The sequence below is a fragment of the Plecotus auritus genome (genome assembly GCF_963455305.1).
Source record: "Plecotus auritus genome assembly, chromosome: 3".
NCBI lineage: Eukaryota > Metazoa > Chordata > Mammalia > Chiroptera > Vespertilionidae > Plecotus > Plecotus auritus.
Genome location: NC_137772.1, coordinates 185,267,293 through 185,288,208, shown reverse-complemented (window position 1 = coordinate 185,288,208; position 20,916 = coordinate 185,267,293). Strand labels below are relative to the sequence as shown.

The 20,916-nt window shown below is 41.0% G+C and overlaps 1 protein-coding gene across 1 annotated transcript in view; it reads right to left on the bottom strand.

Annotated features, from left to right (window-relative positions):
- The window catches only part of SLC2A13 (solute carrier family 2 member 13), a 303,078-nt gene that overhangs the window by 6,895 nt on the left and 275,267 nt on the right, over positions 1-20,916 (bottom strand). Inside the window, exons 8-9 of the mRNA XM_080659231.1 lie at positions 2,117-2,238; positions 1,840-1,992 (exon numbers count right to left, since the gene is read on the bottom strand). Of these exons, the coding sequence (XP_080515357.1) occupies positions 1,840-1,992; positions 2,117-2,238 (275 nt within the window). The remainder of the gene's footprint in view (positions 1-1,839; positions 1,993-2,116; positions 2,239-20,916) is intronic.

Sequence of the window (20,916 nt, the reverse complement as noted above, 5' to 3'; positions counted from 1 at the left end):
ATTTAGGTCTTCAGATATTGAAGCATTCTCAAGAGTCAGCAAATATGGGTAAATATTTATTGTGCTAACGTTTAAGGTGCCAGGAAGATAAGTTTATGAACTTTGGTAAATTTTAATTGCCAAATGGGATAAAGCAGAATATACTTAATATATATACCCAGTTTGAAATGCCTGTGTATTTCCTTTTTAAAAAAATATTTCTAAATGGTGATTGGGAGAGAGGAGAGTTTTATAAAGGTAAGATTAAATAGCAATTCAGCATGTTTAGAAGAGAGGAGGAATAGATTTTTATGTTTCTTATACTCATCTACGAAATTCATCTGTGCATTTAGTCATTCAAGCATCACTTCTGAGGCTTATCAAATGAATAAGATGCCTTGGAAGGTATTGGAAATATAATGGTGAACAAGGCCTAGTCCTGGCCTGAGCTCAAGGAATTTATGGTTGGGGATGTGGGGCTGGCAAATAAACCTGTCCTTGCAAAAAGAAATGTGTCCAGAGCAGCGGACGCTACTGGTTGGTGACTGCTGCTCCAAAGGTTTCCTAAAACCCCCTAAAACCAGCGGTCGCCAACCTCTCCAACCTCGCAGACCACCAGTTGGCCATCGCTGGTCCAGAGCATGGGATGCAGTGAGTGATGGGGAGGTGATTAGAGAATGGTCTAAGCTCGTGGTCGGCAAACTGCGGCTCGTGAGCCACATGCAGCTTTTTGGCCCCTTGAGTGTGGCTCTTCCACAAAATACCACGGCCTGGGCGAGTCTATTTTGAAGAAGTGGCATTAGAAGAAGTTTAAGTTTAAAAAGTTTGGCTCTTAAAAGAAATTTCAATCGTTGTACTGTTGATATTTGGCTCTGTTGACTAATGAGTTTGCCGACCACTGGTCTAAGCAGTAGGCCTTCCATATTCACCATAGAGGCTTGCAAGATTAAAATGAAAACCTATTTTATCCTTCACAATCCAAGTACAACTTGTGGACACAAGGTGAAGAAATCCTCTTGCTGAAAAGAAAGTCTCTACACTTTAGTAAAAATGGACTTGAAGTACCTTCCCAAGGTCTTCCCCTCACTCAGTCACTTCCCAATATTTTGAGTTACAGTCCCCACACATTTTTACTTGAACACTTTGTTTTTTTTAAAATATATTTTATTGATATTTTACAGAGAGGAAGGGAGAGGGATAGAGAGTTAGAAACATTGATGAGAGAGAAACATCAATCAGCTGCCTCCTGCACACCCCCTACTGGGGATGTGCCCACAACCAAGGTACTTGCCCTTAACCGGAATCGAACCTGGGACCTTTCAGTCCGCAGGCCGACGCTCTATCCACTGAGCCAAACCGGTTTCGGCTTACTTGAACACTTTGGACATGTTCACAGTCCTGGCAGTGTGAGTGCTGGTCTCTGTGGACACGGATATGCCCGCTGCCCCGGCCTGAAAGCAGAGTGATACAGTGGGAGGCTGCTTTCAGCTCTACTCAGATTCTACTCCGGGACATGACTCTGTCCCTGTCCTGGGTCATCTTCAAGCATTAGCCTGGACTCCCTGCCCACATCTTGCTACCATTCTTTGTTATGTTTCTGCATGAAACAAAGCCATGTTGTGGAGATTTCCAACTGGGACAGCTGGGAGATGTTTGGGCTGGGAAGGTGGGTGGAGCTATATAGCACTGAGGGACTAGAAGCGGTGCTGCTTGGGAAAGGACAGTTCCTCTCACCTGTCCCCAGGTGCATTTCCAAGGATTTGGGAGAACAAGAACACATCGCAGAAATATAACAATATAGTCTTTCAATCACAAATGATAACATATCTAAAAATAGAGTAGGAAATAAAATCCTCTTACCATAATATGTAAGATACTCTGCTGTGTGTAAAAACGTCAGTGAAACCAGAACATTGAAAATCCAATTTATTCCAGATGAACATGCATTTCCTGTACTTCTTGCCCAAAGAGGATATATTTCAGAATTCACAGTCCAAGGCATTGGTCCCATTCCTGAGAAATACAAATTTTTAAATTTTAGTAAAGCAGTATGTAAGGAATTTTTTTACAAAGTAGCTTGTCTCCTCTAAGAAGAACAATTTAATAAACACAACAATAACAACAAAGGCTTGCTTACCCGGTGCGAAGAAAACGAGATATAAAATAAGGCCCAGAAGTGCAGTCCAAGAATATGGAGTAGGGCAGAAGTTATATGCCCAAAATACTTCTTCTGTTTTGAATTTGGTTTCATTTTCACACCTGAAAAATAATGCAATATAAATATTTAACTTAGTGTTTTAGGACATAGTTGTAGAAATCTAATGTCATCACCTAGGACATTTGGAAGTTCCTTAATATAATTAAAGAAGGTCCAATGTTTTTCTTGAAAAAAATTAAGATTTAAATATTAGATATGCATACTCACATGGAAGTTTTAGAAATGAATATAATTCAAGAGCAACACATAGAAATAATCTGTGCATACAACTCATAGCAAAAAACCCCTGAACAATCCAATTAAAAAATGGGCAGAGGATCCAAATATGCACTTTACAAAGAAGACATACAGATGGCCAGTAGGTACATGAAAAGGTATCCATCTGTGTTTAAATCCTCTCCAGTGGTCGGCAAACTGCAGCTCATGAGCCACATGCAGCTCGTGAGCCGCGGTTTGCCGCTCTGTTGACTAATGAGTTTGCCGACCACTGCTCTATACTTTTAAAGTCCAAGTAAAGAAAAATAACTAAGAATTTGAGCTCTGGGACTGACATCTTATGTTCAAATCTAGGTTGAGACCCCAGACTTGAAGCAAGGATGTATGTGATATAGGCACTTACTAGGTTAATAGCGGATTTTGTAATCAAAGAAAACATAATTTCAAGAGAAACATCAAAAGTGCTTTATTCAAAGTAATGTCCATCACTAGCTACACATTTCCCCCATCTTTCAGGTAATTTGTGGATACCGTCCCAATAGAACTTTTCTTGTTTTGAGGCAAACCATTCAGAGACTCAATTTTCCACTTCTTTGTATGTTTTGAAGTACCGCTCAGAAAGTGCGTGTGCCATCGATCAGAACAAGTGGTAATCTGAAGGAGCAAGGTCTGGTGAATATGGCGCGTGGGTTAATACTTCCCAGGCAAGATCTTTTAACGTGTCTTTAACTGGTTTTGAAGTGTGTGATGGTGCGTCATTAAGAAGCAAAATTACTTTGCCGTGTCTTCTGGAACATTCTAGTCATTTCACGATCAAAGCATGGTTCAAATTGATTATTTGTTGTCAGTAGCAATCAATCAGTATTAATGGTTTCACTTGGTTTTAGAAGGTCATAATATACCACACCTTCCTGATCCCACCAAACGCAGAGCATTGTCTTCTTTCAGAAGCGATTTGGCCTTGCAGTCGATGTTGATGGTTGACTTGGATCAACCCATGATTTTGTGTGTTTGGGATTCTCAAAATAAATCCACTTTTCATCGCCAGTAACAATTCGATGCAAAAAAGACTTTCTTTCGTGCCGTTGAAGCAACATTTTACTGATGACTTTGCGGTTTTCCCTTTGTCTTTCGTTCAGTTGATGTGGCACCCATTTTCCTTCCTTTAAAATCTTTCCCACTGCTTGTAACCGATCGGAAATTGTTTGCTGAGCAACATTTAACCTTTCTGCAAGTTGTTTTTGAGTTTGACATGCATCTTCATCCAATAATGTTTGTAATTGTTGGTCTTCAAACTTTTTCGGTTGACCTGTATGTCTTTGTCTTTCACATAGAAATCATCACTTTTAAAGCATTTAAACCAGTGTTCACAAGTATCTTGAGAATGGAGCATGTTCATCATAAGCTTCCCGAAGTATTCAGCAGCACTTTTCTTCAAAATAAAGTAATGAATTAAAACTTCACGCAAATGCTCTTTTTTGGGGCACGGAATTCGACATTTTTAAGTGTGAAAATATCTATGATAACACCTTCAGCAAATTTGACACATGAAGTTTTGAAGCTTGTTAATACAACAAAATAGCACACATATCAAATTGCATATATATCAACATATGTGTAACTCCATCTATTGAAAAAAATCCGCATTATTAACCGGTACACTTAGTAGCTTTACAAAGCCTGTGTTATTATCTGTGAACTAAGGATTCTCCTGGTACCTACCTCAAAGAGATATTTTGAGGTTTACATGAGATAAGGTATACAAAGAACTTCATGTGGTACAGGAAGAAATCATTCTATTTCTCAGACATAATTTTAAAAAAAAAATATCTTTATTGATTCCAGAGAGGAAGGAAGAGTGAGAATCATTGATCAGCTGCCTCTTGCACACTCCACAATGGGAATCGAACCCACAACCCGGGCATATGCTCTGACCAGGAATCGAACCCTGACCTCCTGGTTCATAGGTCAACGCTTAACCACTGAGCCACACCAGCCCGGCCAGACAATTGTTGAATCTAAGTCTTCCTTTCTATTTGCATTAATACCACCTCAGTTCAGACTCCTGAGTGTGTCATCAACTACATTTGTCTGTCACCAGAGCAGCCTATGATCTGTGTTTTCTGATGTTCATGGTCTTGGACAGTCCTCTCCCCTTGAGTGTGGGAGTGACCTGTGACTTCTGACAGAATGTGGAAAAGTGACAGGACACAGGTGATTAAATACGTGGGGTTATAGTTTAGCCGAAGTGTCTCACTTCCTTGCTGGCACTGAAAAGGCAGGCCACCATGTATGGATCCTAATGTGGGGATGCTCATGGAGAAACTGAGAGTCTGCAGGAGCTGAGATAGCCATGGATGAGCAGCTAGCAAGAAACTGAAGTCCTGTATGAAAGTTACTGAATTCTGCCAACAAAAGCTAATCTTTCCTACTTGAGCCTCAGATGAAACTACAGCCCCAGTGAACTCGTCGATTACAAGACTTGACACCCGAGAACCTAGTTAAGCAGTGCCTGGACTCCTGACGCAGAAACAGTGACATAATAAATGTGCTGTTTTAAGCTGCTAAGTTTGTGGTAATATTGTTATGCTGCAATAAAAAACAAATACAGTCTCCTAATTATTCTTCCTGCTTCTAGCATTCCTTTCTTCAAACTATTGCCTCACTAAGTTGTGCCCTCTAGAGCTCTTGCCACAAAGCTGGTCAAAACCCGCCCTCCCTTTTGCCTGTGAAATGGGGCTGGCAAAACCTGGCTGCAGCCTGTAGAGATCCCCTTCTCCAACTACACTAGACTACGTATTTTCTCAACCTGCTTTCCAGCCCCAGCATCTACTCACCTCATATCCTCTATAAAAGGAAAACTCAGTCCTGATCACCACCGTCAAAATCGGCCCTCAAGGCTAATACAGATGCCACCTACTCACCTGTCACAGTCTTAGTCATCAGCTGTTTGTGTACCAGTGAATGTGTACCTCCCTCTCAGTGCCTTTCATTTTCCTCATTTATACGGTGACCATACAGTGCTCTGCATTAGCCTGTCCTGGGCTCTGATCCCAGGCCACAGGGTCTGGGGTCAGGCTGCACGGTTTTGTGTCTTGGTTTGGCCACTTACCAGCTGCAAGAGTTCCTAATAAACTTGTCTCAAAGATTAAATACAGTGTTAACTGCTCCGCACAAAGATAGTAACTTATTTAAGTTTTGCCAAAAGAATAGTCATTTTGTATCCCTGCTTTCTTAAATCTCAACCTCTAGTCCACCTGAGTACTGTCTATAGATGTAAATGGCCACTGAATGATGACTGAAGCCTTCATATTTGCATTTAACTTTGAGTAGAAAACAGCATCAGAAATTTCCTGATTAATAACCCTCCATCTTCATTTCCAAACAAAGAGTCTTCTGAGTTATGAAGATATTAAAATGAGAAAATAAGAAAGAAGGGGGTGGGAAGGAAAAGGGAAGGGAAGCAAGGGAGAGGCGGGGGGTGGGGGAGCAAAAAACACAGAAAGGTAGGCATCTAGGGAGGGAATGCTTACAAACAAGCAAATCACTACAATTCACTGAACAATTCTACTTACTATTTTCATTCATTATGAAGTTGCTTGCCTGACCTCTTGAGGGAATGATGGAAAGTAGCACATAATTCAGGTAAGCTCTGTGCTTGCTCTGATGTGGCTTTTCACTATCTGGCCACATACACACGTTTATATGCGCAAAAGGCCTAGGAACTCCTCATCCTCGTGCTGATATTAAAAGCACTGCAGGTGCTGACTGGAGAGAGGTACATACTCAGTGGTACGCAGACAGCTGATGACTAAGTCCGTGACATCACCCCTGACCTTCAAAATATAAACACTAGAAATCTCAACTGAAAAACAAAAATGTATATTCCAAATGTTACTGCAAAAAACCTGCATGTTTGCCCAGCTTAGCGACTGCTGGTGGAAGAACACAGTGCTCCGGAGAAAGAACACAAATACTTTGACATCAGTGTGTGGGTTGGGATTAGAAGATGTCACGCTCCCTGATGGGGCCACTTTCTCACCACATCCTGGAGCAAAAACAAAAAAAAAAAACAACTACAATCACAGGAGCTGCTCAAAGGGCACTGCCATGGACAGAGCTGCAGGTCGCAAGCAGGCAACTTCTGTCTCGTTTTGGCACAGGGAGAGCACTAATCTTGACCAGCAGAATGGCTACCAGGGGTGGGCAAACTTTTTGATTCGAGGGCCACAATGGGTTCTTAAACTGGACCGGAGGGCCGGAACAAAAGCATGGATGGAGTGTTTGTGTGAACTAATATAAATTCAAAGTAAAGGAGCGGAGGGGAGAGCAAGAGAACTGGATAGAACAGCCGGATCCGGCCCGCGGGCCGTAGTTTGCCCAAGGCTGGGCTAGACTAACACCTGACATGCAGACCAAATAAATGATCAGTCCCCTGTTCCAGCCATGGAACCCACAGTGCTTCCTTTAATAACACATCTAGAAAGCAACCGTTCTCTTGGAATATGGAACCACTTTCCCTTGCCTACTCAACACCCACCCCCAAACTAGTTCACATGTAGAGCTATTTGTGCCTATCACTTTGTGGTACCTCTTCATCATATATCCAAAGTCTAAAGCCAAGGAAATAACCAAAGGAACGAAGTAGTGCAACTGCTCTTGCCACAGTGAACCATTGGTAATTTACTCCTTGCCTCCACACAGCACATGCTTCCTGTGTTGTGCCTTTATTCACTATGGTGAAATTATTTAACATATATGCTTCAGGTTCATATATGAGGGATGGGAGGAAATACCACCTGGAGCTATAACACAAATTCTGCCTAATTCTGCTCATTGCAAAACCTACAGAACTTTGCCCCCTTCCCAAAAGAGTGTATAAGAGACCTAGGCTTTTGGAGAGGGAAGGGAAGGCTTACTGCTACTGGTGCGAGTCATCTCCTCTTCCTCTGGTGGGTCCACTGCTCAGGCTTTACCTGCCAATCATTACTGAGAAGTATCAGTGAGGCACGATTTCATCTCCAATCCCTGATGCAGGACTGTGATTTCTTTGAACAAGAACATGAAGGTACCACCTCAAAACAAAATGAATGCCCCGGAATTTATGATCTGATTACTAATCCGCCAGTGGTGGTGGAGAGGTACCTAGAAAAGGATGGAGTATCTCCCCAGGAGAGGAAACCTTCGCTCTTTCAGAGGAGAAATAAAGATACACATGCCCATCCATCAGAGGACTAAGATGAGAAATTTCAATTTGTGGGCATCCCATCAAAGCACCAGCAAAAGTTACCATGCAAACTTGATTCGTTACTACTCACACACTTTAATTTCTGTTCACTGGCCTAATTCCTATATAACAACCTGACATGAAATAAACTTACGTCAAGGGTGGCAACATTTAAACTAACATGTCTGCAGATGAGTCATTGTGGAAAAGAATGGCAGTGTGCAGGCCACATGATCTCGGCCTGAGATGCTTTTCTATGGTCTGGCCTTTTCCTCCCATTTTAAAGTTCTCCGGTGTCCTGCAGGACTGTCACAAAAAGGCAAGTGCGAAAAATAATCTATTTTGTTAACTACTATTGTTTTCTAGTACAAATAAAACCTTTAGAATTACTGAGATGATTAAATCATGGACATGGGTAAATTTCGAAAGCATTAGAAATTTGGAGCCTTAAAAGGCATTTTATAAAATGAATTAATGAAGTTTTTATATATATATCATTGTACCTAAATCATTTATTACTATGTTGGCTAGCTTCAAGCAAAAAAATACCAAAGTAAATGAAATTAATACAATTTCAAATGGGACCAAAGTTATTTCTTTGGAACAAGATTAGGATTGGCCTCATGTGACTACTGTGGCAAGATCTCACGATGGTGAGTTATACCATCCCTCTCAGTTCTAATTCAGAGACCCAGCGTTTTTCCACATTGAAGGGTTCGTGCTCCTTCCTGACTTCTACTCTCTTACATTACCTGCGACCTTTCTCCAGTGAAGACACAGCCTTTCTGTCTCCCTCTTCACTCCCTGAGCTTCATAGGTCAATATCAGCACATTTTACATAATATCAGTGATCAACAAATGCTTGTTGAATAAAAATACTTTAATCACTTCCCATTAAGCTAATCTTTGGGCATCTGACAACAGTTTTTCCACTCTCTTGTAAGCATTAGAGAAGACAGATATTTGTTAATTTTTTTTTAGTCTAAGAAATTAATCTGTACTTAATTAAAAAGTCACTGGCTATGACTGTATAGGAAGGATGCTTCCTCACCAAGCACTGCGAAAGCCATCTGCGCATCCCACGGTTTAAGTGTTTCAAACCTCACCAGGGCTCTGACTTGATTTTCTTTCCACCACTACAGCCTGCACGGTACCCTCCCTCGCTGGTTTTACTTGCAAGTGCCTGGGAATGAATGTAGCTGATCTACCGCTGCCTTCCATCTACCGCTCTCTTCAATCCCTTCTCCAGCTGCCTTCCATCAAGTGTGAGTTTCGAGGCTTCTTTATGGAAGCTGTGTTCGTAATAGCAATGTCCTTGGGTAGCTGTAAATCTTCACTTGATGAAACTGACTAATATTTGTATGACAATTCATCATATACAAAGCACCTTATACATGAACTCATTTAATTCCCATAATAATCCAAAGAATTAGCATCGTTACTCCCCGTTGGCATGAGACAGGTCTTTCAGAAATACAGTGACTTTCCCACGATTGCACAGTAGAGGAAGCATCTGAAACCCAGTCTTCTCTGTTTCTTTTTCCTTCAATGTAATCCGCAGACTAGTTCATGCATATATGAAAACCTCTCTTCGCGCTGCCTTGCTTTTTGTGGAATTTAGATGGAAAATGAGATAAAAATTCTGTTTGAAGTCTCCCCTAAGTCAGAGTTCTGCCTTAATGTCAGTGCTAATGTATGTCACTAAAATCTCTATCCAAATGAGTGGAATAGAATGCTTTCACAGAGCAGTGGGAATTAAAATAAGCAGCACCTTGGCAGACCTGGGCCTCTGTGTCTTGTACATTCTCTTTGGACTGAGTACCCATTTTGCCCCAAAGCACAACACGATAATTAGGACAGAAATGATGCTTATCTGAACTGGAAGTTAAAACACCTCATACCAATCTCAGTAGCTAGGTAACTGAGATGAGGGCAGTGATGGCAACTCTACAAATGTATTACAAGGGGGGCAGTGATGCTAATGCAGGAAGATAGCAGTGTTAAGCAGTCTTAATACCTATTCTGAGACTCAGAGCCATAATGACTGTATCTGATACAGCCATGTCATTAAGGAATTAAAGTATTTCCCCAGAAGTTGCTTAGAGGATGAAAATACATACAGAATATCTCAGCAATTACTTAAAAAATAAATTGTGCCATTAGTTATTGACACAATTTAGTAGACAATGAAGAGATGGAAATACATTATAAAACTATTAACTGTAAGGCCATTTCACATTATTTTATCTCATTTCTGCAAAGTGAAAACGTAATAGCTTTATAAACATTTTAATTGCAATTGCCTTTTTCTCACTTCCTGATTTCTACTGAAACTTCTGAAAAAACCATAGTGATTATCAGCAATGAAACAAAATCATAAAACAGATGTGTCAGTCCTTCAAGAGTGTGTTTCTTCCCGGGGCTCTAAGGGGAACTAATTTCTTTGTCTTTCCAGCTTCTAGAAGCCACCCACATTCCCTGGCTCATGGCCCCCATCCCTAAATCAAAAGATGGTTTTCCTACCATTTGGGTGAATATATATATATATATATATATATATATATATATATATATATATATATACCTTCACAGGCCCATTAAAATCTAGTCTATTTATAGATGTCGAATCGCTATGTTGTACACCTGAAACTTATATAATAGTGAGTCAACTATACTTTTAATTTAAAAAAACAATCAAGAAATCCACACTATCCTTCCTTCTAATCTGCTACTGGCACTGGAGCAAAGCAATGATGTCACACTCACTGTCATGCTCATCCTCCCTTCGCAGTGGGGGAAGGCCCAGGACAGTCTGCCTCCTCCTCCAGCCTCACCTGGCATCCCCGCCCTTCACTCACTACCATCACCCCCAAGCCTTGGAGGCCAGCACAACGGCCAGCACACAGTTGGGGCTCAATAAATATATGGTAAATGAGTAACTCATTTTCACCATTTGACAATGTCACAATACAACACTGAACCTTTTAGGTAAGAAGCTAATTACTAGTAATTAGTGATGTAATGTGTCCTTTATTCTTCATATGAATCATTATATACTTGGATGTCTACAGCAGACATTTAATATAGTTACATATATTTTAATTCCAAGTAACTACTCCTTTGATTAATTATTTCAACAAATAAATGTTTGTTGTGTTCAAGGTTGGAGAATAAACACTAGAATAAATGAATATATTCATTCATTCCATCATTCAATAATCATTTACTACAAGCTATGAGCCAATTAAAATGGCTAGATACATACACAGCAAAAATTGACAGGTGAGAGGGGAGTTTTTATATTTCACACACACACACACACACACACACACACACACACACACACACCAGAGAGATATTAGTGGAAATCTGTGGCACTTCTCTCAAAGTATGCAAAGGGTTTGGTAGCAATGGACAAAGTGGATGGTGGGCTGGTACAGGACCCTGACATATCCTGAACGAGGGGCCTAGCACATGTGCCCTATTTGTGGAGTTGTCTAGGTGTCTGGCTCTAAGGCCTGCTAATGAGGAGTATTCTGAGCAAGTGAGTAGGCAAAGGGCAGTCTTGGCTTATGGGCGTCTCATGAACATGTGAACTGGGATTTAGTGTCTGGACTCTTATTTTGGATCCTTGATGAATTTGTACTCTGTGGGGTTAAGGTAACTATGGTCATGGAACAATGCTTAGAAATAAAGTAAAGGTCTTTGGAGATTAAAAAAAAAAATCTCAGGGGAAAAGCACATACTTTAATGTAAGGGAGACCTGGTATGGTTTTATTATAAAGTAAAGGGAACTCTCCAATTTAGAAAAGCCTGTGTTTACTTTGGGTAGAAATTTTCCCAGAAGGGTCCCTAGGGCTGATAATATGTCTCAACATTCTGTTCCTTAAGGGACAGAAAGCATCTGATATGCACGTTCTAAGCAGACACTGGCATAGACAGAGAAAACACAGTTCAGCATGGGTCCTCTGGGGTGGTTAGATCAGTCTGGCTGCTCTAATCACAAGAGAGAAAATCCAGTTTCACAAAATTTTAGGAGTTGCGAAAACTTGAGACAGAATATTAAATCTGGCCCAACCTTGGTGAGTGACTCATTCTTTGCACTATCCTTTACCCTATGAGGAGTGTGGGAGATAGCTCCAGGAGTTAAATATGTTATCTAAATCCTCTTATCCCTAGAAGAAAATGCTGATCAAATTGGATTTCAGTAAATGGCCTACTTTGAGCTTTTTTTTGGTCCCATCAACTTTAGAACATTTTTATATGAGTCAAATCCTAGCCACAATTAAATTTTCTGTAAATGTTTTTTTCTTTAACAAAAATTAGAGTTGTGGCCCTGCAATGCACAATTTAATCAACCTAGATGTTAAGGTAGACCCCTGACGATCTATCAGAAGTAACTCAATCTGGTTAAAAGCTGCAGAGGAAATGGAGTTGGTTATATGGCCAGATTTGAACAGAGGTTAACAACACAGGAACATACCTAAGTTTGAATTCTGGCTCAACTACTTACTAGCTCCCACCCATGATCTTAAGCAAGTTATTTAACCTACCTGAGACTTGCTGTCTTCATTTAAAAATGCTTAGCATGTAATAAAATTTTTATGAAAACAACAGTAATTATCGTTGCTGTTATTAAAATGCATGTATTTTCAGGCCAAAAGACAAAAAGTATTTTTTTCTTGTATAAAGTTATACATATTACAATATCCCTGGTGGATATTATGTTTTTCCTAAAAGAGAAGGAAATAACAGCATCTGTATTCCTAGGACATTGTGTTTTTCTTTTCCTTCAGCTTATTTTATTTATCCCAGTCTCAATTGCTTTATCTTTTTTATAACATTTTTATATTCTTCCTTAGCTTCCTTTTTACTCCTTCTTAGAACAAGTTTACTTATCATGCAATCATGAATAAGCATATTCTTAGTTCTATTCATTAATGTAAGCACTGTCTTTTGGAAATATTTTATGATACATTTTAGGATAAGAATGATAAAGTAAAAAGGGTAAAAGAGAAGATGGCCTGTGAATAAATAAATGGGTCATGACGCAAGGTGAATGGAAACATTTGGGAGACCTAGCATTTCCTCACTGTCTAAAAGTAAAAAGGGGCAACTCCTGGCCAAGATGGCAGAGTAGGTAAATGCTGTGCTTGCCTGCTCCTACTACCACATCAAAATTACAACTAAATTACAGAACTGCCACCCTTGAGAATCACCTGTAGACTAGCTGAACAGAATTCCTCTAACTAAGGATATAAAGAAGAGGTCATATTGAGACTGTGAGGAGATAATGGAGATCTAAAACAGGCTGGCCCCACACCCACGTGTGGTGGCTAAACATCGGGAGGGCATGCGAATTCTCAGCTCCACACTGGGCTTCCCAGCCCAGAACACCAGTGCTGGAAAGAGAAGTCCTGGAAATACCTGGCTGTGAGCTCCCATCTGGGTGAGATGGAGAGCTGTTACAGACTCAGGCCACTTAAAGGGCCCAAGTACAGACTAACTTGCTCACAGACACTTGCCCAAAGCTCCAGCGAAGGGACAGCAGCTTGAAAAGCACCAGGACATATGGGGACGAACTGAGTTGTCTGGCTCCAGGGTAATGTGGAGGGGCAACTCTGTCCAGGACATAAGTGCTGACAGACTCCAGTGTTCCTTTGTTGAATCCTCCCCTCACTCAGCCTGGAGGTGCAGGTGGGCTCCAAATGTGAGTCACCATCAAACTAACACTGCTCACCCCATCCTGGTGATTCCCTCAGACCCTGTCCCACCAAACTACTTCATGGGCTTAACTCTCTTTTGGCAGCTGTTCCTCACAAGCAGCAATATCAGCCTGCGCTGTGGATTTCCCCGAAGTCTCTCCAAGGTGCATAAACGCCAGACAAGCAGTGGTTGGCCTTGAAATGTCCTATACTTCCTGCTAAGCAGCTCCAAGCCAGGCGCTAGTGGCAGCTGGCCTTGTTATACAGTACAGCCTCTCCAAGACCAGCACAGGCAGCTTCCAACAGGAGGCCCCTTTAAAGGATCCAGGCAATTCCAGGCCAGGCACAGCCTTGGCCGGCACCAGAGCCCCACTCAAGAGGACTGCTTCAGACCACACCAGGGCACTACCCAAGTAGCTCCACAAATGGCACACTCAAAGGTTAGACTCTGCAGGGACCAGAGCCCTACTAGATCACATCCCTCTCCATGGGGTCACCCCCACACCACAGCTCATCTGCTGTAGTCATGGCCAGTTCTCACAGACTGAGGGGAAGTCCTTCCAACTGACGTGCCAGCGGCAATCAAAGCTCAACTACAACAGGAGGGCACACAAACCCACACAAGGGACACTCCCGGAGCTCCTGGCTCAGGTGACCAGGATGACTGTGCCACTGGGCCCCACAGGACACCTACTACCTAATACATAAGGCTGCCCTGCCAAGACGGGGAGATATGACAGATCTACCTAACACCTAGGACCAAACACAGGGAGTCAACTAAAATGAGGGGACAAAGGAACATGTCCCAAATGAAAGAACAGGACCAAATTCCAGAAAGAGAACTAAGTGAAATGGAGGCAATCAGAAATGAAGAATACAAGTAACTGAAATAAGGAATACATTTCATGAAATCAATAGCACATTAGATGAAGCAGAGGATCGAATCAGTGATTTGGAAGACAAGGTGTACTGAAAAACATCAGATAGGAACAACAAAAACAAAATTTTTAAAAAAATAATTCTTTATTGTTGAAAGCATTACATATGGCCCTAGCCTGTTTAGCTCAGGGGATAGAGTGTCAGCCTGTGGACCAAAGGGGCTTGGGTTCGATTCTGGTCAAGGGCATGTACCTCGGTTGCAAGCTCCTCCCTGGCCCAGGGCCTGGTCAGGGCTTGTGCAGGAAACAACCAATCTGTGTGTTTCTCTCACATTGATGTTTCTCTCTGTCTTTCCCTCTCCCTTCCACTCTCCCTAAAAATCAATGGAAAAATATCCTCGGGTGAGGATTAACAACAACAACAACAACGACGACGAAGTATTACATATGTAATTTTAAAAAATAAGTATAGGTTAAGGGGCCTCTGGGACAACATCAAGTGTACCAACACTTGTGTCACAGGGGTACTAGTAGGAGAAGAGAGCGAGCAAAGGATTGAAAACCTATTGGAAGAAATAATGCCTGAAAACTTCCTTCACATCCTGTAGGAAATAAATGTACATGCCCAGGAAGAAGCCCACACTAAGACACATCGTAATAAAAAGGCCAAAGGTTAAAGACAAAGAATTTTAAAAGCCTCAAGAGAAAAGCAGTTACTTATGTACAAGAGGGAGTTCCCCTATGACTGTCTTCTGATTTCTCAAAAGAAACTTTGCAGGCCAGAAGGGATTGGCACATAATATTCAAAGTGATGAAAAGCAAGGACCTACAAAAGCAAGGTTACTCTACCTAGGAAGGCTATCATTTAGTATCAAAGGAGAGATAAAGAGCTTCCAGACAAGGAAAAGCTACAGGAATTCATCATCACCATATCAGTACTACAAGAATGTTAATGGGATTTCTTTAAGAAGGCAGTGGCCCTAGCTGGCTACCTTAGTTGGTGAGATCATCAACCCAAATGCCAAGGTTGTAGGTTCAATTACCAGTCAGGGCATATGCCTGGATTGTGGGCTCGATTCCCAGTAGAGGGTATGCAGAAGGCAGCCGATCAGTGATTCTCTCTCATCATTGATGTTTCTATCTCTCCCTTCCCCTTCCTCTGTAAAATCAATAAAAGTATATTTTTAAAAAATAACTATTCATTTTATTATTTGCATATGTTCTAATGCTAACAAAACAACCCTATCTCTCTGCATAATTTAAAGTAAGCATGCAAGCATCCCTAAGCCCTTTCACTGGGAAACAATGGTAAAAATTGTTTTATATTTGCAATGTAATTATCTTGAAGTACATTTAAAAATGTTAACATTTTCAGCATACACTGAATTTACTTTGAAATTCTGACTTGTATTTCCTGAGCTGTAATTATAATGTTATTTTCCCATTTCAGCTCAATATTTTCTCATTAATATTGTGGTTCTGTAACAGAAAATGGTTTTCTTTTTCCATAAACAGCAGCAATATGTGAAAAGCATGTGAGTGGTGATTTGACATAAAATGAGGAGCTAATCCAATAACCCATCTCTTCTAAAGTAGCTATGTCGGTTTCACACACATGATGGGGACAACTGCATTCTTAATTTTTGTTGTCTCATATTAGTAGCTTTTATTCTGTGAGAATAATAAACACAAATCAGATAATCTAATCACGGTCCAAGATACAAATGCATTAACGGATACATGTTTTATACCAGTTATGATAAACATAGCCATACACAGACACATCATAAAAACCAGTCACACCCTGGCCTGTGTGGCTCAGTTGGTTGGGCATCATCTTATGCACCAGGAGGTTGCTAGTTCAATTCCTGGTCAAGGGCACATGCCCAGGTTGAGGGCTGGATCCCCAGTAGGAGGCTAGATGCCGTGCAGGAGGCAGCCGATAAATGTTGCGCTCTCTTATCAATGTTTCTCTCCTCCTCTCCCTTCCTTTCTCTCTAAAAATCAATATTCTTTTTAAAAAAACAAAGAATGGTCATGACTCAACCCATCCATCCCATCCATATGAATATAAAAGCCATGGTTTTGATTAAAATCTACTTCAAACATGAGTTTTATTTGGGGCTTTGGGGGTCAGCCTGCAAGGTGGTGGAGCTCCCTGTGGGTCAGCCTGTCTAAGTAGTGAGGGATGGAGTATGACTTCTGAAGCTAGCTCATAAAGACACTATGGCTTCTGCCTGACTCCATCTCAGAGCACTTGCTCTGGGGAGCCAGCTGCCACTTCCTGAAGAACAGCCGAAGGAGAGCTCCACGTGAAGCCTGACAACAAGGAGCACCAACGGCCAGGCCCATGACTGCACACCCTGTACAGCCACCTATGAGCGACACTGAGCAGCACCTCTCAGCTAAGCTGTTCCTCAATTCCTCGTCCACAGAAATGGTTTGGCACCAAAGAATGTTCCCTATTTGAAGCTGCTGCGCTTTGCGATTGTTACACTGCAACAGATTAATACAGGGGCTGTGAATATTAAATGAAGATCCATTAACCCGAATAAGAGACTGAAAGCAAAAGGAGACACTTGATAGTAAATTAAAAGCTATATTCCCAAGTAACTTCACTCATCAGCGTTTACAACATACCTATACGTACACGAAGAGCCCCTTAACTTTTTCTAATTGTAAAGCCAGTGATCATCTCCTGGTTGGGCTCCCCCAGCCTCCTGTGTTCACCCTCCTCACAAGGCACATACACAGGCCTCCAGGCGACACCGCAGCCAGCGTTCAGGCAGAAGAGAGACTCATGGACACATTTCAGGCATTTCCCATGACAGCTCTGTTTGAACATAAAAATCTCTCACAGTCTAGTACTAAGTGAAGCTCAAAATACCGTATAAATGGTTCCCAAAATAAATCAGGTTAATGAAACAAAGCTACTGCCTGTCTTCAAACTGCATGTGATCCCATCATCCCCACTCCCCCAGGAAAGTACCACCTCCCGGGGAATCACTGCTGTTCTTTAATTTTGAACATGAGCAGCCCTAAGGTATACTTTTACAGGAACCTACCCAGAGTAATCTCCGAAATTACAGTAAAAAAAGAGTTTCATTTCCACTGCCACTGGCAGAGTAAACCAAATAAAGGAAACAAGTATGACAGTGCAAAAAACAAAACCAAACACTGAGTTAGCTACCAGTCGGTCAAAGGGCTGGAAAAACCAAGGCTGCAAATCGGTCTGTACAACAACAGCAACTCAGAAGATGGAGAATGCATGTCAGGAAAGTGCAGCAACAGAATGCTTTTATTTTTAAAAAAATACTGATTTCAGAGAGGAAGGGAGAGAGAAACATCAATGAGGAGAGAGAACCATCGATTGGCTTCCTCATGCACACCCCCTACTGGGGGTTGAGCCTACAACCCAGGCATGGGCCTTGACTGGTAATCGAATGGTGATTTCCTGGTTCATAGGTTGATGCTCAACCACTGAGCCACGCCATGCCTACCAGGCAACAGAATGCTTTTAAAGTTAAGGACTATTGTACCAGAATGTGCTCAGAGGCAAAGAGGGATGACACCCATTACTGAAGTCTGACAACTGAGGAGGGTTGGTTGAATTATGAGTTCGCATGACTCAGAAAAACCCCCACAAACTTGTAGAGGCCTGGTTGTGTGGCTGAGTGATCAGAGTGTTGGCCTGTGAACCAAAGGGGCATAGGTTGTGGGTTCAATCCCTGGCCTTGGTCAAGTGCATGCAGGAAGGAACCTATTGATGTCTTCTCACATCAATGTCTCTCTTCCTCTCTCCCCTGCTACCTTCCTCCCTTCCAATCTCTAAAATATCAATGGGAAAAATATCCTTGGGTGAGATTTAACAAAAACAATAACAACAAAATAACAAACAAAAACTTGGTAGAACTTTCAGCTCATTGATCCAGAGAGAATCAAATTTATAACAGCATAATTTACAACCTGTCAGAATCCTTGAGTAAGAATTTGCTCTTGATCTGCAATTCTTGGAGCAGCTGCTACATACAAAATGCATAATGAAGACTGATGCCTAGCAGATCCATGAAAAAACAGATCCTTGCTAAGAAAATATATACAATATGTCTCATGATATTTAGTTGGACCTATTTCAATCTTTTTAGTACATGAAAAAAAGCAAGGCAACTCTAAAACGGCCACCGAGCTTAGCCATACATCCTCAAACCCTTGGCATTTTTGTAGAAAGGTGATTGGTGCAGACATACTTTGAATGAAAATTATAAACAGAAAAAAAAATTGAGGCTAAAATCTCTTCTGAGAATGCGATGAATAGGAATGCAGTTTATGCTGGAGTGGTTTGGCAGGGCTGTTCTCTGAGGGGGCTTTGGAGAACTGGGGCTGACTGGGTAGCGGAATCGTAAACAGAGACGTTCCCCCAGAGGACAGTTGACTTGAGAGGGGTGACCTAGCCTGATTTCCCTTGGTGCTAAGGTAAGATTCATAACCACTAATATTCCTTTTCTTTAAGATAATTTAAAAAGTTAGATTGTTGAATACAAAGACTCCTAGAGCAGGAAAAGTCACTGGCAGCACTAAGGCTGGGGGAAGGAAGATTTAACTGGGAGTCAGTTGACTTGTGTTATTAGCCCAGCTCTGCCATTAATTGGTTTTGTGAGTTTTAGCAAATTTAAACTATCTGGGATTCAGTTTCCTTTCCTGTATAATGAAAGGACTGGACTAGAATCTAGGATTTACCAGTTTGTGCAAAATCAATACTGTGTTAAGGAAGAACCTCAGGCTGTTTGGAGACTGTAATCAATGAGTAACATCTTCCAGGGCAAGGCTTGGTGGAGGAAGGGCTGGAGAAGGGCATAGTTGCTGACCTTGGCTCAATCATCTTTAAGGGCACTTACAACTATAATAGTCTAGCATTTATTCACTGAGTATAACTAATAGGAAACCCATTAATGGGTTATTTAAACAATACTACACATTTAGGAACTATAAAGAGCTCAGCAATGAACAGAAAGAATAGTCTGTGTTGTTAGAGGTTATTAATTTCAAGAGGTAACAATGACTCTATGGAAGCAATTGATGTTCAGTTAAAAAAAAAAGTACCCTTAATAGTAGGTACTAGGCTGCACAGATAAAAACCCCAAGACCATAATCAGGCATGGCTATGCATTTCACAGGCCCGAGGCAATATTAACTGTCACAGCTCTAATACCAGGTGCTTCATTAAGACTCCTGGCACTCTGCCTGTCACATCACTGGGAAATTCTAAACAGCTAGAGCAGCATTAGAAAAGAAACAACAACAAAAAAAAACAACACATTGTAAGCTTTACAACTTACATTTGAAAAGAAAGTGCAATAAGAAATAGAGGTGGCAACTGACTGCCACATTTTTAATCAGTAATTGCTGCTGTTATTGGGGAGGTCAGTGACCTATTTCTCAACTGTTAGGAACTAACAAAAGCTTAGTCAAAATGTACATTATTCAAACAGGAAATTAGAAATGATTTGAAGTAATTTTAGTCTAAAAGCATTTACACATTCATAAAAATACTTTAAAGTACTTTATGATGAAGAAAATAAAAGTATAGATAAACCATAGAAGTTAATGAATGCATTTCCTCTTAGGAGGCTTAGCACAAGTTAACTGACCATAGTGGATGGACTGCCTATTAAGTTTTACTTAAACTCTAAGGAGAAAATAAAATTGCTATTTCAAAAAACAAAATCTGCCTTCACATGTTATTGGGAACCTAAATATAAATGACTTAAGGTTTAGGTGTATTTTTGTTGATTTGTTTTTTGTGTGTGTGTGTGGGTGTGTGTGTGTGTGTTACAATCCATCATTAACCATCTGAATGGGAAGAATATTTTTTTTACTTCCAAGATGCTGCTCTTTTAAAACTCTGATCGTTTACTTTTGTATCTATTAAAAACACATGTTGTTTGAGCCCTAGCTGGTATGGCTCAGCTGATTGAGCGTCATCCCCTGCACCAAGAGGTCACCGGTTAGATTCTGGTCCAGGCACAAGCTGGGATTGCCAGCTTGATCCCCAGTAGGGGGCATGCAGGAGACAGCTGATCAATGATTCTCTCATTGATGTTCCTCACCCTCTCCCTTCCTCAAATCTATTAAAAAAATAAAATAAAAACATGCTGCTTGAGAATTTCTGGCTTTAGCGGGGAAAGAGTAAGCTACTCTGAAATATATTTGGCCTTAAAGTAGGTTGCTATTTGTAACACAGAAAACAATGGACTAAGTTATTTGCTCATAAAACAAAACATTACTGAGCCAAGGCACCATTCTAGGTGCTACAGCAGTGAACAATACAGAAGTCACTGTCTGCACAGAGTTTATATTCTAGCAATTGTCTATAGATACTACATAAGTAAATAATTTCAGGTAGTGGTAATTACCATAAAGAAAAGAATACCAGAGTGATGTGACAGAGAGAAACTAAGTGGAGGAGAAGGAGAACGAAGTGCATTACTAGTAGACAGAAAGCATTTGATTGGCCAGGGAGGGAAAGCGAAGCCAGCTTCATGAGTGTGTGCGTGCACAGAGCCCCCTGCTCAGGAGAGCCTACACTTGGCTAACTCTGTCACTATATTGGAAGTTTTAATAAGGGGCTTTCTATTTTTATTTTATACTGAGTCTAACATGTCCTGGTCTTGCAGATAAGTGAGATCTGAAAGA